The sequence below is a fragment of the Hyla sarda genome, chromosome 6 (genome assembly GCF_029499605.1).
Source record: "Hyla sarda isolate aHylSar1 chromosome 6, aHylSar1.hap1, whole genome shotgun sequence".
NCBI classification, from domain to species: domain Eukaryota; kingdom Metazoa; phylum Chordata; class Amphibia; order Anura; family Hylidae; genus Hyla; species Hyla sarda.
This window is the reverse complement of record NC_079194.1, coordinates 6,298,353-6,317,761: the sequence shown is the minus strand read 5'-3', so window position 1 is coordinate 6,317,761 and position 19,409 is coordinate 6,298,353. Positions and strand designations below refer to the sequence as shown.

At 46.4% G+C, this 19,409-nt stretch overlaps 1 protein-coding gene across 7 annotated transcripts in view; it reads left to right on the top strand.

Moving 5' to 3' along the window:
• LOC130275304 (very-long-chain enoyl-CoA reductase-like) overlaps window positions 1–19,409 on the top strand; it is a 61,592-nt gene that overhangs the window by 21,057 nt on the left and 21,126 nt on the right. For 3 of the 7 annotated variants that reach the window (XR_008844725.1, XM_056523125.1, XM_056523131.1), the window contains exons 2-5: window positions 9,050–9,100; window positions 11,790–11,841; window positions 14,777–14,821; window positions 17,920–18,023. Coding sequence is in view for 6 of the 7 variants with exons in the window: in XM_056523125.1 (XP_056379100.1) it covers window positions 9,050–9,100; window positions 11,790–11,841; window positions 14,777–14,821; window positions 17,920–18,023 (252 nt within the window). In the remaining variant the exon portion in view is untranslated. Of the gene's footprint in view, window positions 1–9,049; window positions 9,101–11,789; window positions 11,842–14,776; window positions 14,848–17,919; window positions 18,024–19,409 lie in introns of all 7 variants that reach the window. The other 4 variants (XM_056523128.1, XM_056523127.1, XM_056523126.1 and 1 more) reach the window with 3 other exon arrangements.

Sequence of the window (19,409 nt, the reverse complement as noted above, 5' to 3'; positions counted from 1 at the left end):
TGGGAAACACTGACTTATAATATAAACTATATAGTCCAACATGATGGGAGTTGTAGTTTTGAGACAGCTGGAGACACCCTGGTTGGGAAACACTGACTTATAATATATACTCTATAGTCCAACATGATGGGAGTTGTAGTTTTGTAACAGCTGGAGGCACCCCTGGTTGGGAAACGCTGACCTATACTATATACTACTATGTAGGCCAACATGCTGGGAGTTGTAGTTTTGCAACAGCTGGAGGCACCCCTGGTTGGGAAACACTGACCTATAATATATACTACTATATAGTCCAACATGCTGGGAGTTGTAGTTTTGAGACAGCTGGAGACACCCCTGGTTGGGAAACACTGACTTATAATATATACTATATAGTCCAACATGATGGGAGTTGTAGTTTTGTAACAGCTGGAGGCACCCCTGGTTGGGAAACACTGACCTATACTATATACTACTATATAGTCCAACATCCTGGGAGTTGTAGTTTTGTAACAGCTGGAGGCGCTCCTGATTGGGAAACACTGACCTATACTATATACTACTATATAGTCCAACATGCTGGGAGTTGTAGTTTTTCAACAGCTGGAGGCACCCTGGTTGGGAAACACTGACCTATACTATATACTACTATATAGTCCAACCTGCTGGGAGTTGTAGTTTTGCAACAGCTGGAGGCACCCCTGGTTGGGAAATACTGACCTATACTATATACTACTATATAGGCCAACATGCTGGGAGTTGTAGTTTTACAATAGCTGGAGGCACCCCTGGTTGGGAAACACTGACCTATACTATATACTACTATATAGGCCAACATGCTGGGAGTTGTAGTTTTTGTAACAGCTGGAGGCACCCCTGGTTGGGAAACGCTGACCTATACTATATACTACTATGTAGGCCAACATGCTGGGAGTTGTAGTTTTGCAACAGCTGGAGGCACCCCTGGTTGGGAAACACTGACCTATAATATATACTACTATATAGTCCAACATGCTGGGAGTTGTAGTTTTGAGACAGTTGGAGACACCCTGGTTGGGAAACACTGACTTATAATATAAACTATATAGTCCAACATGATGGGAGTTGTAGTTTTGAGACAGCTGGAGACACCCTGGTTGGGAAACACTGACTTATAATATATACTCTATAGTCCAACATGATGGGAGTTGTAGTTTTGTAACAGCTGGAGGCACCCCTGGTTGGGAAACGCTGACCTATACTATATACTACTATGTAGGCCAACATGCTGGGAGTTGTAGTTTTGCAACAGCTGGAGGCACCCCTGGTTGGGAAACACTGACCTATAATATATACTACTATATAGTCCAACATGCTGGGAGTTGTAGTTTTGAGACAGCTGGAGACACCCCTGGTTGGGAAACACTGACTTATAATATATACTATATAGTCCAACATGATGGGAGTTGTAGTTTTGTAACAGCTGGAGGCACCCCTGGTTGGGAAACACTGACCTATACTATATACTACTATATAGTCCAACATGCTGGGAGTTGTAGTTTTGCAACAGGTGGAGGCACCCCTGGTTGGGAAACACTGACCTATACTATATACTACTATATAGTCCAACATCCTGGGAGTTGTAGTTTTGTAACAGCTGGAGGCGCTCCTGATTGGGAAACACTGACTTATACTATATACTACTATATAGTCCAACATGCTGGGAGTTGTAGTTTTTCAACAGCTGGAGGCACCCTGGTTGGGAAACACTGACCTATACTATATACTACTATATAGTCCAACCTTCTGGGAGTTGTAGTTTTGCAACAGCTGGAGGCACCCCTGGTTTGGAAACACTAACCTATACTATATACTACTATATAGTCCAACATGCTGGGAGTTGTAGTTTTTATTTGGGGCAGCTGCTGAGCCACAGAATATCCGGGCATGCTGGGAGTTGTAGTTAGTAACTAACGGCAACTCCCGAATTTAAGAAAAAAAAGTCCCATCAAAATAAAAATGGTCCTGTTCAAAACTACAGATCGGAGCACAAAAAATGACCCTCATACCGGCCCCATATAAGGAGAAATAAAGTTATAGGGGTCAGAATAGGACAACATTTCCCCTGTATACATGTGTCCTGTGATGTCACGCATATATAATTAATTAGGCAAATTAGCATGGCCGGTATATCCCCCAATCTGCGGGGCTCCACATACTGCAACGTCTTGTGCGATCTGACTTTCTACAATGAACCGGTCCCTGGTTGTCCTTCTTTTCGTTAGGTACTAACCACGACACACCAGGAGCACCGCACAAGAGCGGCTGTTCATTCTGCAGATTTTCTGACTCCGGAATCTACACGAGTATTCAGTCTGTCGCTCAGATCTTACACTTCACTATTTTTTCTTACATCCACCCCGAGACCTGACCGGTCCCAATATCTCCTGCGTTGTCTATTTTTAGCAGCAATGTCTCGTTTAGTAACAATTATGATGGGACAATGAGATTTGGTGAGGGGTCTGGGGTCGGTCAGTGTGTATCTCTATGGGTTCTATGCGGGGTGCCATCTGTTGTTCGCTTTATTTAGCCGCGCGCTCGTCATGGCGGACCTCGCATTTGTTCTGGATATAATGGGCTGAGGTTTAAGTCCTTTATAATCCGTCCGCCCCTCTGTGCGATGTTTCTATCGCGGTGACTCATTCTGATTGGGGATCAGGAGCTGTTCCCGTATTATGGAAAAGGTTAAACATCTTAAGAATCTGCGACCTATACGGCTAAGATGGCGTTCTGACGCTAACGGAGCCCGAGGTCCAGCCACACAGGTGGAAAACTATTTATTTTTATATCAAATCAACTGGTGCCAGAAAGTTCTACAGATTTGTAAATTACGTCTATATAAAAATCTTAATCCTTCCAGTACTCATCAGCTGCTGTATGCTCCACAGGAAGTTCTTTTCTTTTTTAATTTCTTTTCTGTCTGACCACAGTGCTCTCTGCTGCCACCTCTGTCCATGTTAGGAACTGTCTGGAGCAGGAGAGGTTGGTTATGGGGATTTTCTCCTGTTGTGGACAGTTCCTGACATGAACAGAGGTGTCAGCACTGTGGTCAGACTGGAAAGAACTACACAACTTCCCGTGGAGCATACAGCAGCTAATAAGTACTGGAAGGATTAAGATTTTAATATAGAAGTAATTTACAAATCTGTAGAACTTTCTGGCACCAGTTAGTTTAAAAAAAATATTATTATTATTTCCCACTGGAGTACCCCTTTAACTATTGGCTTCAATGTATAATCGTATAATACGACAGGGGTGTGGACATTTTATAAAAAAACTACTTGTCCACGGGACTAAAATGGAGCAAAATCTACTTGTCCCTCCTGACGATCCACTTGTCCCGGCCAATTTTCACTTTTACGCTCTCGTTTTTTCCTCCGCGCCCTATAATAGCCATAACTACCTACTGTAAGGAGACCTTTTAATTTTTCAATAACATATTCTCCGAACCAAAAAAAATACAGTGATCCCTCAACTTACAATGGCCTCAACATACAATAGTTTCAACATACAATGGTCTTTTCTGGACCATCGTAAGTTGAAACTAGACTCAACATACAATGCTACGGACAGTCCAGATCTGTGAAACGTGTCAATAGCCGGAAGAACTGATCAATCAGAATGGACATTTTACTGGTAAAACCCCTGTATTACTGAAGTGTATGCAGTGACTGGTGTCTGGTAGCGCCCCCACAGTACAGGGAGGTATTACATGTTCTGTACTCTTTACCTGTATTACTGAAGTGTATGCACTGACTGGTGTCTGGTAGCGCCCCCTACAGTACAGGGAGGTATTACATGTTCTGTACTCTTTACCTGTATTACTGAAGTGTATGCAGTGACTGGTGTCTGGTAGCGCCCCCACAGTACAGGGAGGTATTACATGTTCTGTACTCTTTACCTGTATTACTGAAGTGTATGCACTGACTGGTGTCTGGTAGCGCCCCCTACAGTACAGGGAGGTATTACATGTTCTGTACTCTTTACCTGTATTACTGAAGTGTATGCACTGACTGGTGTCTGGTAGCGCCCCCTACAGTACAGGGAGGTATTACATGTTCTGTACTCTTTACCTGTATTACTGAAGTGTATGCACTGACTGGTATCTGGTAGCGCCCCCTACAGTACAGGGAGGTATTACATGTCCTGTACTCTTTACCTGTATTACTGAAGTGTATGCACTGACTGGTATCTGGTAGCGCCCCCTACAGTACAGGGAGGTATTACATGTTCTGTACTCTTTACCTGTATTACTGAAGTGTATGCACCGACTGGTGTCTGGTAGCGCCCCCTACAGTACAGGGAGGTATTACATGTTCTGTACTCTTTACCTGTGGCAGAGTTACCTGCTCCTTTGAACACCAGGTGAGGGCGGCTCCATGTTACTTTTTTAGGACACTGTGTGTACTGTACAGGACCCCGAAGAAGATCCTGTCCTCTACATAGACCAGTGTTTCCCAAGCAGGGTGCCCCCAGCTGTTGCAAAACTACAACTCCCATCATGCCCGGACAGCCTTTGGCTGTCCGGGCATGCTGGGAGTTGTAGTTTTGCAACAGCTGGAGGCTCCCTGCTTGGGAAACACTGAAATAGACAGTGATTACAGCTCCCAGCAGATCTTTATTACTTTCATATATAAGGATTTGCTTTATCTATATTAGTTATCTACTTATTTTTCTTTAATTTTCACTTTTTCCTATTTTTGGATGACATTTTGGGTCTTCAGAACCAATTACCAGGTTTCCATAGAGTTATGGTCTCAACATACAATGGTTTCAAAATACAATGGTTTCAACATACAATGGTCTTCCTGGAACCAATTAATATTGTAACTTGAGGGACCACTGTATATATATTTATTTAGGGAAGTGAAATTGAAATAGTAAAAGATAATTTTGCAGATTTGGTGGTTTTCTTTTCTGCGCCATTTACCTTGTGGTCAGATAACATGTTAGTTTTATACTTTAGGCGCCTGATTACAATAATACCAGATTTGTATCGTTTACGTCATGTTTTACTAATTCTGGACTTTTTCTAATTTTTTTAATTGCCATTTTTTAACCCCTGCAGCTTTATTATTTTTTTTCCACATACCAGGCTGTATGAGGGATCATTTTTAATCGCTTTTTAACTTTTTTTTCTGGGATATTATAAAAATTGCAAATCTGTGGTTTGGTATTTTTTACATTTACCGTACGGGATACATAATGTTATATTTTAATAGGTCGTACAATTACGCACAAAGCGATACCGAATATGTTTATTTTCTTCTTTATGTTTACATGTTTTTATATAGGAAAAGGGGGTGATTTGAACTTTTAGCATGGAAGGGGTTAATGCAGGGGTCTTCGAACTGTGGCCTGGCATGCTGGGAATTATAGTTTTGTAACACCTGGAGGCCCACAGTTTGGAGACCACTAGGTTAATGTGTCTTTCAAACTTTTATTAAAACTTTTTTTTTTTTTTTACACTTTATTAGACTTATAGGAGGAATCATTAGATTCCTCAGACAGATCAATAGATTCTATTGAACTCCATTGATCTGTGAGCTCTGTGATCCATTGATAGAGCCTGGTCCAGCCAGGATCTATCAATGACAGAGCCAAGGGACACCAGGGAACAGAGGTAAGTCCTCCGGCTACCTCTAAAGTGGATCGCCCCCCACCCCCCTGCAATCGCACTGCGGGGGGGCGATCCACCCCACTAGCCCACCAGGGAGCACTCACATCTCCCTTTAGACGCCGCTGTCAGCTTTGACAGCGGCGATCTAAAGGGTTAATAACCAGCCACGGCGATCGCCACATGCTAGCTATTATCGGCGGCCCCCGGCTACTGAGAACAGCCGGGGGCTGCAGAGTATGGAGCGGGCAGGAATCCCGAGCCCACTCCATACTCCCCTGTGAGCGCCGCATGTATCTCCCCGTGCAGACGCGCCTATTCCCCTCAGCTTTCCGAAGCTACAGCTGGGGGAGTGAAGGCAGAGGACGCAGGTCTGCACGGGGAGAAAGAAGCCACGCCCCCTCATCTCCCCCCACACAACTGCAGAGCAAGAAGCCACGCCCCCTAATCTCCCCCCGCACGTCTGCAGAGCAGGGGAGAGAAGACAAATACTGTACACGGCTTCTCATCTCCCCTGCTCTGCTTCCGAGGACACAGGCTGCAGAGTATGGAGCGGGCAGGAGTCAGGAGCTGCTCCATACAGACTGCAGATCGCCGCCGCATTTGTCAGGTCTGGCCCTGCTTGCCTGAAGCCGGGCTAAGGGCCGGACAAATTCACCTGCCCGGCGCCCAAAACTGCTTGTCCTGGGCGTCGGGCGATAGGAATTCCACATCCCTGCATCGTATCGGTATGGTTCCCAGCAAGGCAAGTGGATCTGACAGCTCCTACCTATACACCCAATCCTATCTGCCCCGGCTCACCACACAATCCCAACCATGGCCAACATGTGGCCTTTATTCTCCAGGTCCGGACTCCAAAACCAATGTAGCAGTGCCTGACAACCAGAATGGCCATCAGGGGGGGAGTCCTGTCTACCACGGGGCTCGTGCCTCGTTCTCTCTTCTCTCCAGAGAGGCTGGAATGTCCCTATCTAGGCTACATATACTGTGACCCCTTTTTTAGGTCCCTTTCACGCTATAAAATTCATCCATTAAATGATCCATTATAAACATCCGTTAGAAAATTCCATTCAGTTCTATGGGATTTTTTGATTATCCGTTATGACCCTTTAGGCTACATTCAGACTACGGAATTTCAGCCTGCAATTCCGCTTTGAAATTGCAGACGTAAATTCTACTTAGTAAAATGTACATGCGGGTCAATGGCTTTTCCGTTCACCCATTCACACTTCCGAATTTTTGAAGCGGAATTTGTGAGCAGAATTTTCACTTTCAAGTTTCCGCCTGAAAAATGGAGGCGCTCTTTCTTCAGGCGGGTTTTCACAGCAGAATCCCATTGACTTCAAGGGGACTCTCATTTGAAGGCGGATTTTTACCCAACGCTGAATTTCTATTCACATGGCAGAATTTCCGTATGCGGAATTCAGCTTGCGAAAAATGAAAGCCCAATAGACTTCTATGGGATTCTGCAGGTCGGGCGGGACCTCAAAATTGTCAATTCCCGACAGATTTGGGACGGTTGGGAAAACTTCTCCCACTCATCACCATCCCTTACTGCCCTCCATAGTAGTGGTGCCCCTCCCCTTTGTGTTCTACCAAGTAATGATACCCCCTTGTCCTCCTACAATGGCGCCACCACTTAGTGTCACCTCATCTGTCTTTACAAAGTCCTCGCTCTCTTTATTCCAGCAGCCGATGAGCCTCCAGGACCGATTCCTTGGGCAGACGCAATCATTATACCAGCAGATCCTGTACGGTTTCATAGGCTTTAGTCTTGAAGTGCCTGCAGCCTATAATAGGGGATGACAGAGCAGGGAGCGGACGACTCTCTGAGGCATCACTGCATTCAACTGCGTCTGCATCTTCTGGATGCAGATGTTGTTAGAAGGATATTCCTGTTGCCGTGACGTCACAACCGCACCCGCTGCTCCAAACCTTCTGAGCCAGATGTTCAGAATGCTGGGGCACAGGGGTACTCATGTGGAAAAATGTAAAGATCTTTATCCTTCCAGTAGTTATCAGCTGCTGTATGCTACACAGGAAGTTGTGTAGTTCTTTCCAGTCTGACCACAGTGCTCTCTGCCGACACCTCTGTCCGTGTCAGGAACTGTCCAGAGTGGGAGAAAATCCCCATAGAAAACCTCACCTGCTTGGGGCAGTTCCTAAAATGGACAGAGGTGTCAGCAGAGAGCACTGTGGTCAGACTGAAAAGAAATAAAAAAAAAAGAACTTCCTGTGGAGCATACAGCAGCTGATAAGTACTGGAAAGATTAAAATTTTTAAATAGAAGTAATTAGAAATGAGTGAAGTTAGTGATTCGAGTCGTCATGAACTTCACGGCTCGGCAGTTGATGACTTTTCCTGCATAAATTAGTTCAGCTTTCCGGTGCTCCGGTAGCTGGAAAAGGTGGATACAGTCCTAGGAAAGAGTCTCCAGCCACCGGAGCACCTGAAAGCTGAACTAATTTATGCAGGATAAGTCATTAGTGAAGAGCGGCATTGCCCATATTTGAATTCGCAATATTTCGCGAATATATAGACGGATATTCGTCCTATATTCGCGAATTTTGCGTATTTGTTATATTCGCATATTCGTGTATTTGAGGAAGAAAACAGTGAGGGGGGGGCAACTAATCTATTGGTTACTAGGGATGTTGTTGATAACTAGAGATGAGCGAACTTACAGTAAATTCAATTCGTCACAAACTTCTCGGCTCGGCAGTTGATGACTTATCCTGCGTAAATTAGTTCAGCCTTCAGGTGCTCCGGTGGGCTGGAAAAGGTGGATACAGTCCTAGGAAAGAGTCTCCTAGGACTGTATCCACCTTTTCCAGCCCTCCGGAGCACCGGAAAGCTGAACTAATTTATGCAGGAGAAGTCATCAACTACCGAGCCGAGAAGTTCGTGACGAATCGAATTTACTGTAAGTTCGCTCATCTCTATTGATAACCTCTGACAAGTTTATTTACATCATTCTAATTGGCCCACAAGTGAAAAGAACGAACATGGGAATATTCGCGCCCAACACTGAAAGTCATCAGCCGCCGAGCCGAGAAGTTCATGACGAATCGGATCTCTGTAACTTTGTTCATCTCTAGAAGTAATTTATAAATCTGTAAACCAGTTAATTAAAAAAAAAAAATAAAATTGTTTTCCACTGGAGTACCCCTTTATAGGTGGTGGTCACCCAGGATCGGTATCGAGGGGGGCCGCTCTTGTCAATCGGGAGTTGGGCCGTGTTCTGAGTCTTTTATGTAAGATTGAGCGTCTATTGGTCCAACTATGGGCACCGCTGACCTATAGCCACAACCCCTTCCCCGAGTGACCACCAAGTCTGTGCCCCCAGTTTTGGTGTAATACGGTGATCACGTTGCCGGGGAAGATCCTTCTCATGAATTTTATTCTCCGTTTCAGGTGGAAATCCTAGACTGCAAAACCAAACAGCAGCTGTGCTTCCTAGATAAGGTGAGGGAGCCGCCATTTATGTCTTTTCTGTAACCGCCACTTGTTACCGGACAGATCCGCAATACTTCTCCTCCATAGATGACCATGCGAATAACTTGTGTCATGTGACAGTAATGCTAAAAAAAAGTCTTTATATACAGCAAATGCAGTAAACCCAAAAGAAAGAAAAAAAGGAGCTATTTACACAAATATACGTACCAATAAAATATCAAGGGGGAATACACAACAAAAGGGCGGCAGCCTGGGACTATTGTACACAATAGAATATTAAAGGGGTACTCCGGCGCTAAGACATCTTATCCAAATGATAGGGGATAAGATGCCTGATTGCGGGGGTCCCGCCGCTGGGGACCCCCGTGATCTTGCACGCAGCACCCCGTTATAATCAGTCCCTGGAGCATGTTCACTCCGGGTCCGATGGCTGGCGATCACGGGTGCGGGGCATTGCGACGTCATGGCCCCGCCCTCGTGTGCCATCACGCTCCGCCCCCCTCAATGCAAGCCTATGGGAGGGGGCGTGACAGCTGTCATGCGTGGAGTTCATGCGATTTTATCCTTAAAGGGGCACTCCACTGCCCTAGTGTCCGAAACATTTTGTTCTGAACGCTGGGTGTGGGCTACTGGGGGTCGTGATGTCATGCACACGCCCCCTCAATGCAAGTCTGTGGGAGGGGGCGTGGCAACGCCACGGCCCCTCCCATAGACTGGCATTGAGGGGGGCGTGGCATGACGTCACTATGCAAGCCAATGGGAGGGGACGTGACAGCTGTAATGCGTCGAGTTCATACGATTTTATCCTTAAAGGGGCACTCCACTGCCCTAGTGTCCGAAACATTTTGTTCTGAACGCTGGGTGTGGGCTACTGGGGGTCGTGATGTAATGCACACGCCCCCTCAATGCAAGTCTGTGGGAGGGGGCGTGGCAATGCCACGGCCCCTCCCATAGACTGGCATTGAGGGGGCGTGGCATGACGTCACTAGGGGGCGTGTGCATGACGTCATGACCCTCGCTGACTGCACCCAGCGTTCGGAACAAAATGTTCCGGACGCTGGGGCAGTGGAGTACCCCTTTAATAATTGTATAGAATAAATATATATATACTGTATACACTGTATATTTTAATAGTCCGGACATTTCTGCACGTGGCGATTTTTGTTGACATTATTTTATTTATAAACAGGAAAAAGGGGGTGATATAAACTTTTTTTTTTTAGGGGAGGGACTTATACACATTTATTAACAACACTATTCTTTAGCTCCCATGTAATCTTTTAAAGGGGTACTCTACTGCCCCAGCGTTCGGGAACATTTGGTTCCGAACACTGAGTGCGGGTGTCGTAATGTCACGGTCACGCCTCTCACGATGTAACGCCATGCCCCCTCAATGCAAGTCTGTGGGAGGGGGCGTGGCAGTCTCCACGCCCCCTCCCATAGACTTGCATTGAGGGGGGCGTGGTGTTATGTCACGATAAGCGTGGCCGTGATGTCACGACCCCCGCAGCCCGCATCCAGCGTTCGAAACAACCCCTTTAATTGCTAACACTGTATAATGCTGTTCCGTAGCATTGATCAGTGTTATCGGTGCTCTGCATATACATAGTGCCGATACGACAGCACAAAGGAAAGTAAGGCCCATGTGGCCATTTTCTTAACTGTTTGAGACCCTGCAATTTCACTGCGGTCAGTCCAGATTAGCCCCACAACAAACCTGCACCAGTATTTTACTCATTTTAGATTCCACAATTACCTTTGATCATGTGATCGCCATTGTCTGGCATTAGCGGTGAGTCCTGGCTGCTGATGGCGGCCATTACTCACCCGCTTCACAATGAGCTCAGCTCTTGAACTTCCTTCAAATTTACTTTGCGGGCGCAGGGTGTAAATGTACACCCTGCATCCTCAAGGGGTTAATGAAATGGACCAAAATAATGTATGAATACTTCCATATTATACGGTTTTAGACCCGTTCGTTCGATCTTAAAGCATAATGATTTTAGGAGACGCGTTTCAACAATACATCTGAAGGAGGCAAAAATCGTGATGTGAATGCGGCCTAAATGTTGCTGTATATAAAGATTCCAGCGCCATCGGGTGCACGTGTGGAGAAAACACGGAGGCCGGCGGACATCACTTTACTGTGCGCACAGCACCCCCATCCCGATTCCACGTCACCTCGCTGATCACAAGGGCTTAGTTAGCACTGGAGTAAAGGGGTACTCCGATGGAAAACAATTTTTTTTCAAATCAACAGGTGCCAGAAAGTTAATCAGATTTGGAAATGACTTCTATTTAAAAATCTTCATCCTTCCAGTACTTATCAGCTGCTGTTATGCTCCACAGGAAGTTGTGTAGTTCTTTCCAGTCTGACCACAGTGCTCTCTGCTGCCACCTCTGTCCGTGTCAGGAACTGTCCAGAGCAGGAGAGGTTTGCTATGTTTGCTTGTACTCTGGACAGTTCCTGACATGGACAGAGGTGTCAGCAGAGAGCACTGTGGTCAGACTGGAAAAAACTACACAACTTCCTGTGGTGCAAACGGCAGCTGATAAGTACTGGAAGGATTTTTATATGGAATTGCAATTTACAAACCTGTTAAACTTTCTTGCACCAGTTGATTTGAAAAAATGTGTTTTCTACCAGAGTACCCCTTTAAGTTAATTAAGTTAATTGATTTTTTTTTATTCTAAACAGGTGGAACCGAATCACACAGTGAATGACATCAAATTGATGTTTCATAAATGCTGTAAGTACGGTATTAATTAACATCCCGCGTGTGATTTATTATTTATTTAACACCCAGATAGAGTCGAAGTTAGATACACAGATATTCTGCAGGTCCTGCATCCGAAAATATGACACGCAGATTATTTTAGTAAATTTAAGTGTAAAATATGTTAAAAACCCCACAAAAAACAGCAAAAAAATGCAATGTATTTTAAATCTGCAGGTGTAGATTATGCTGTGAATTTTGCTGCAGCACACCCTCATCACAATCTGCAACAAATCCTGCATATCCTGTATTTTTGTCCCCAAATCCATAACCATTGCTGACATAGGGGGCGATGTAACAATTGCATTTTTGTTGTTGTTTTGGTGCTTTATTTTTTTTTTATTTTTTTTACGGTTGTTGCTCAAAAAATTATAAAAATGCATCATTAATTCACCTTTTTACCTTTGGGTTGAGCAGTTATAATTTGTCCTGTAGTGAACCTACTTTTCCTGTATACAGGGCACTCTAGCTAGGAATTCAGCCAACTATATCTCCTTCCCACTACACCTTCTTGACTATAACCCAGCCCCCCTCACATAGTCAGAGGGAGATAGAGTTTGGCTGAATTCCCGGCTAGAGTGTCCTGTAATGAACTTTCTTTTCCTGTATACAGGGCACTCTTGCCAGGAATTCAGCCAGATCAATCTTCTCACAACACCTTCTTGACTACAAACCTCTCCCACATAGTGAGAGGGAGATAGAGTTGGCTGAGTTCCTGGCTAGAGTGTTCTGTACACATGAATGGAAAGTCCATTACAGGACACTCTAGCCAAGAATTTTGGACTATAACCCTTCCCACACAGTGAAAGAGAGATAAAGTTGTCTGAATCCTGTACACAGGAAAATGAAGGACATTGCAGGGCATTCTAGCTTGGATTTCAGCCTACTCTATCTCCCCCCTTATTGCACCTTCTTGACTATAAACCAAGTTGTCGTTTTGCACCCTGGTTGGTAAACATTGCTGTTGTTAGGCAGGAATCTCTGCGGTTCCATCCAGATGTGTTACAGACGGGTCTGGACGTTCTGCGGATCATCGGCTCACAACATCGTCCCTTCCAAAACACAGCGAAGCACAACGAAGATGCGTGACCCGTATTCTGTATCGCCTGTTGCTAAGTGATGACACAAATATATTTGGGCCACTGCCTCGGAAAAAAAGAGATAAGAAGAAATAATATTAAACTATTTCCCTCAATTACCAGAGTTTCCGTAACTACAGTCATGTGACATGCCACCCCTCCCTTACCCTGGGTGCACAGTTATTAGGCAAGTGTACCAGCAAGGGTTAATTTCATTATTGAGCAACTACAGCGTTGAGCCCTGTCCCAAACTATTTTCCTAATCTCTCTCCCATCCGATGAATTTCTTACCATTACCGCCCGCTACCGCAACATGTGTCCAGTTCCGCCTCCTGCCGAACCTGTTAATTGCTGCGAATGCGGGCGGTATGAAATATGCTGTGGGCAGGAGCGGGGGGACAACCACTATAACTGCGGGTCAGACGAATTCCACACACACTCCCACATTGCAGGGCAGACCCCTGTTCTATTTATATATATCCTGGCAAAAAAAACTCCCCTCCAGCTCTATCTGTATATTGCTGCTGCTATCTCTGTGGGATCAGGATACATAGTAGTTATACCCCTCCCCTCCAGATCTATCTGTATACTGCTGCTGCTATCTCTATAAGATCAGGATATATAGTGATTATACACCTCCCTTCCAGCTCTATCTGTATACTGCTTCTATCTCTATGGGATCAGGATATATTGTAGTTATACACCTCCCCTCCAGCTCTACCTGTATACTGCAGCTATCTCTATGAGATCAATATATATAGTGGTTATACACCTGCTCTCCAGCTCTATCTGTATACTGCTGCCATCTCTATAGGATAAGGATACATATTGGTTATACACCTCTCCTCCAGCTCTATCTGTATACTGCTGCTTTCTACATGGGATCAGGATATATATAGAAGTTATACACCTGCCCTCCAGTTCTATCTGTATACTGCGGATATCTCTATGGGATAAGGATATATTGTAGTTATACACCTCCTCCCAGCTCTATCTGTATACTGCTGCTATTTCTATGGGATCAGGATATACAGTATTGTAGTTATACACCTCCTTCTCAGCTCGCTCTGTCTTTAAACTGCAGCTGCTATGTATGTGGGTTCAATACACACACACACACACACATATATATATATATATATATATATATATATATCTCAAGAGAGAGAGAGAGAGAGACACCCACCTCCCCTAAGACGGTGTTCACACATTGCATTTTTGTTCAGTTATTTCCATAAATTTGCCAAAACCATGGTAAAAACATTTCATTTTTATAGTATTCTTGTTACATCACAGCAAAAGCGCCACCACATGCAATTCAACTGCATCATAAATGCATCACAGCTGCATCATAAAGGCATCACAGCTTGACCTCTATAAATCTTCATAAAATGCCTGAATTGGGATTATATGGTAAATCTCGTTCTTCTTGTGGAATGATTATAGCTAATAGATTATGTCTGAATATTGATCCTACTTTACCTCCCCCAGCTCCTCCGTAAACAGGGATCCTCGGGGGTGGAGTTAAGACATAACTGACCTCCTCCATGTGTAATAAGACCAGATACACCCGATCCCCTCATCTCACAGGCACGGGACTCCCAGTAATAAATTCTTAGGAGTCCATGAAGATATGTTGTAGCCCAACTCCTCATCCACATCAATGTCCACATAATTACAACGACTTTTTTCATGTTCTAGTTAATTTTGGGGCGTCATGTGACACAGATAGCGGGAGAGTGGGTGTGGTTTGTCAGAAATGGGCGTGGTTTGGCAGGAATGGCCGTGGCCTTTGTAACGCTGACTGTTCCTTTTTTCTTCTCTTGCAGATCCTCAGTGGTATCCAGCGCGACAATCAATACGGTTAGACCCCAGTATGTTGGGGGAGTTTCCCTTAGGAGTAAATAAACTTTTGTAGACGACATTAGCTTTTTATGTTATTCATTTTTATATACAGTAGTTAGTATAGGATAAAGAGGTTGTCAGGGAAATTTACATTTTTTTGTTTTTTTTTGCCAATTTTGTGGCTTTTTTTTTAAGTAACCAGGCTGGGCTTTAAAAAAGTGTAAAAAAAAAAAATTTACTTACCTGCCGCAATTTCTTGTTGCTGCCATGCTTCCCAGCTTCTCACTTTTTAGCACTTCCTGTCTCCATCTTGACATAAGAAAAAGCCTGCTCCGCCAATCAGCAGCTGAGGCGGGTCACCGGTGTGACCAGTAATTGGCTGAACACCCTCTACCTTGTGTCCAGACCAAGAACAGCAAGTGATGATCAGCAGGAACAGGTACGATCAGAGCGGCAACAGTGGGGACCAGTGATCAGCAGGAACAGGTACGATCAGAGCGGCAACAGTGGGGACCAGTGATCAGCAGGAACAGGTACGATCAGAGGATCAGCAGGAACAGGTACGATCAGAGCGGCAACAGTGGGGACCAGTGATTGCTGAGCACCCTTTACCTTGGGTCCAGGCCAAGAACCACAGGCTCTGTGCAGCAGGAAGGGGTAACATCGGAGCGGCAACAGTGGGGACCAGTGATTGGCTGAGCACCCTCTACCTTGTGTCCAGACCAAGAACAGCAAGTGATGATCAGCAGGAACAGGTACCAGTGGGAACCAGTGATTGGCTGAGCACCCTCTTCCTTGTGTCAAGACCAAGAACAGAAAGTGCTGATCAGCAGGAACAGGTACGATCAGAACGACAACAGTGGGGACCAGTGATCAGCAGGAACAGGTACGATCAGAGGATCAGCAGGAACAGGTACGATCAGAGGATCAGCAGGAACAGGTACGATCAGAGCAGCAACAGTGGGGACCAGTGATTGGCTGAGCACCCTCTTCCTTGTGTCAAGACCAAGAACAGAAAGTGCTGATCAGCAGGAACAGGTACGATCAGAGCGGCAACAGTGGGGACCAGTGATCAGCAGGAACAGGTACGATCAGAGCGGCAACAGTGGGGACCAGTGATCAGCAGGAACAGGTACGATCAGAGGATCAGCAGGAACAGGTACGATCAGAGCGGCAACAGTGGGGACCAGTGATTGCTGAGCACCCTTTACCTTGCGTCCAGCCCAAGAACCACAGGTTCTGTGCAGCAGGAAGGGGTACCATCGGAGCGGCAACAGTGGAGACCAGTGATTGGCTGAGCACCCTCTTCCTTGTGTCCAGACCAAGAACAGCAAGTGATGATCAGCAGGAACAGGCACCAGTGGGAACCAGTGATTGGCTGAGCACCCTCTTCCTTGTGTCAAGACCAAGAACAGAAAGTGCTGATCAGCAGGAACAGGTACGATCAGAACGACAACAGTGGGGACCAGTGATCAGCAGGAACAGGTACGATCAGAGGATCAGCAGGAACAGGTACGATCAGAGGATCAGCAGGAACAGGTACGATCAGAGCAGCAACAGTGAGGACCAGTGATTGGCTGAGCACCCTCTTCCTTGTGTCAAGACCAAGAACAGAAAGTGCTGATCAGCAGGAACAGGTACGATCAGAGCGGCAACAGTGGGGACCAGTGATCAGCAGGAACAGGTACGATCAGAGGATCAGCAGGAACAGGTACGATCAGAGCGGCAACAGTGGGGACCAGTGATTGCTGAGCACCCTTTACCTTGGGTCCAGGCCAAGAACCACAGGTTCTGTGCAGCAGGAAGGGGTACCATCGGAGCGGCAACAGTGGGGACCAGTGATTGGCTGAGCACCCTCTACCTTGTGTCCAGACCAAGAACAGCAAGTGATGATCAGCAGGAACAGACACCAGTGGGAACCAGTGATTGGCTGAGCACCCTCTTCCTTGTGTCAAGACCAAGAACAGAAAGTGCTGATCAGCAGGAACAGGTACAATCAGAACGACAACAGTGGGGACCAGTGATCAGCAGGAACAGGTACGATCAGAGCAGCAACAGTGGGGACCAGTGATTGGCTGAGCACCCTCTTCCTTGTGTCAAGACCAAGAACAGAAAGTGCTGATCAGCAGGAACAGGTACGATCAGAGCGGCAACAGTGGGGACCAGCAGGAACAGGTACGATCAGAGGATCAGCAGGAACAGGTACGATCAGAGTGGCAACAGTGGGGACCAGTGATTGGCTGAGCATCCTCTACCTTGTGTCCAGACCAAGAACAGCAAGTGATGATCAGCAGGAACAGGTACGATCAGAGCGGCAACAGTGGGGACCAGTGATCAGCAGGAACAGGTACGATCAGAGCGGCAACAGTGGGGACCAGTGGCTGGCGGAAGGACAGCAGTAGGGATAGCAGCTGGTGAACACATTTTTTTTTTTTTATTCAAAGTAAATTGCCTGACAGCCCTTTTAATACTCTCACTTACAAACCATCATTCAGAACTTATATAGGGTTAAATTGTTCTAGGACTCGGTGGTCTCAAAACTGTGACCCTCCAGCTGTTGCAAAACTACAACTCACGGCAAGCCCAGACAGCCAACGGCTGTCTGGGCATGCCGGGAGTTGTAGTTTTGCAACAGCTGAAGGGCCTCAGTTTGGAGACCACTGCAGGGGATGATTTGTGTTTTTTGTGGCAATGTTTTTATCAATTTTCATTTGACTATCTATATTATAAAATAAATAATAATAAATAAAATAATATTGCAGTTCTCTGGCCACAAGACTTGAAACTAAGCTGAGACTTCCTGTTTTGTCTGTGATTATAAAGAAGAGGGGATCTGTGCAGCAGCACAGTGATATGTGACAAACAATAGATGATGCTCACAGCTCAGTCTCCCCCTCCTTATGCAAAGATCACAGAGAACGCCCAGTAATGTTTCCCATTCATGTGATCAGGACAGCTGCTGTCTGTTGTATCTATGTCAATGGGGCTTGCCATAAAGCGTATGAATAAATGCTGTTAAAAAGAGTTCAGGCAAGATGACTGCCCACCATAATAATGTACGAAAAATGAAAAGGCCGCGGTCTGAATGTTCTAAAGATTGATGAATATTTATCTTCTTTCATTATAGAGGGACGGTCACTGAAAGATGAAGAAATCCTGAGAGAGCTTCCAGTCGGCACCACAGCTACCTTATATTTTAGAGACCTGGGTCCTCAGATCGGATGGACTATGGTAACATCTCAAACTTCATGTATCTCTGTCTGTTGTGTAATAACTTAAAGGGATTTTCCAGCTTTAAAAAAATATATTTTTTAAATTGTAACAACTTATGAGCTAGGAGGAGAGGAGAGAGGGGGGCTGGAGACTCAGCTGTCAGGAGAGGAGAGAGGGGGGCTGGAGACTGAGCTGTCAGGAGAGGAGAGAGAGGGGCTGGAGACTGAACTGTCAGGACAGGAGAGAGAGGGGCTGGAGACTGAGCCGTCAGGAGAGGAGAGAGGGGGGCTGGAGACTGAACTGTCAGGAGAGGAGAGAGAGGGGCTGGAGACTCAGCTGTCAGGAGAGGAGAGAGGGGGGCTGGAGACTGAGCTGTCAGGAGAGGAGAGAGGGGGGCTGGAGACTGAACTGTCAGGAGAGGAGAGAGAGGCTGGAGACTGAGCTGTCAGGAGAGGAGAGAGAGGGGCTGAAGACTGAACTGTCAGGACAGGAGAGAGAGGGGCTGGAGACTGATCTGTCAGGAGAGGAGAGAGAGGGGCTGGAGACTGAGCTGTCAGGAGAGGAGAGAGGGGGGCTGGAGACTGAACTGACAGGAGAGAGAGGGGCTGGAGACTGAACTGTCAGGAGAGGAGAGAGAGGGGCTGGAGACTGAACTGTCAGGAGAGGAGAGAGAGGGGCTGGAGACTGAACTGTCAGGAGAGGAGAGAGAGGGGCTGGAGACTGAGCTGTCAGGAGAGGAGAGAGAGGGGCTGGAGACTGAGCTGTCAGGAGAGGGGAGAGAGGGGCTGGAGACTGAACTGTCAGGACAGGAGAGAGAGGGGCTGGAGACTGATCTGTCAGGAGAGGAGAGAGAGGGGCTGGAGACTGAGCTGTCAGGAGAGGAGAGAGGGGGGCTGGAGACTGAACTGACAGGAGAGAGAGGGGCCGGAGACTGAACTAGCAGGAGAGGAGAGAGAGGGGCTGGAGACTGAACTGTCAGGACAGGAGAGAGAGGGGCTGGAGACTGATCTGTCAGGAGAGGAGAGAGGGGGGCTAGAGACTGAGCTGTTAGGAGAGGAGAGAGGGGGGATAGAGACTGAGCTGTCAGGAGAGGAAAGAGAGGGGCTGGAGACTGAGCTGTTAGGAGAGGAGAGAGAGGGGCTGAAGACTGAGCTGTCAGGAGAGGAGAGAGAGGGGCTGGAGACTAAGCTGTTAGGAGAGGAGAGAGAGGGGCTGGAGACTGAGCCATCAGGAGAGGAGAGAGAGGGGCTGGAGACTGACCTGTCAGGAGAGGAGAGAGAGGGGCTGGAGACTGAGCCATCAGGAGAGGGGAGAGAGGGGCTGGAGACTGACTTGTCAGGAGAGGAGAGCGAGGGGCTGGAGACTAAGCTGTCAGGAAAGGAGAGCGAGGGGCTGGAGACCAAG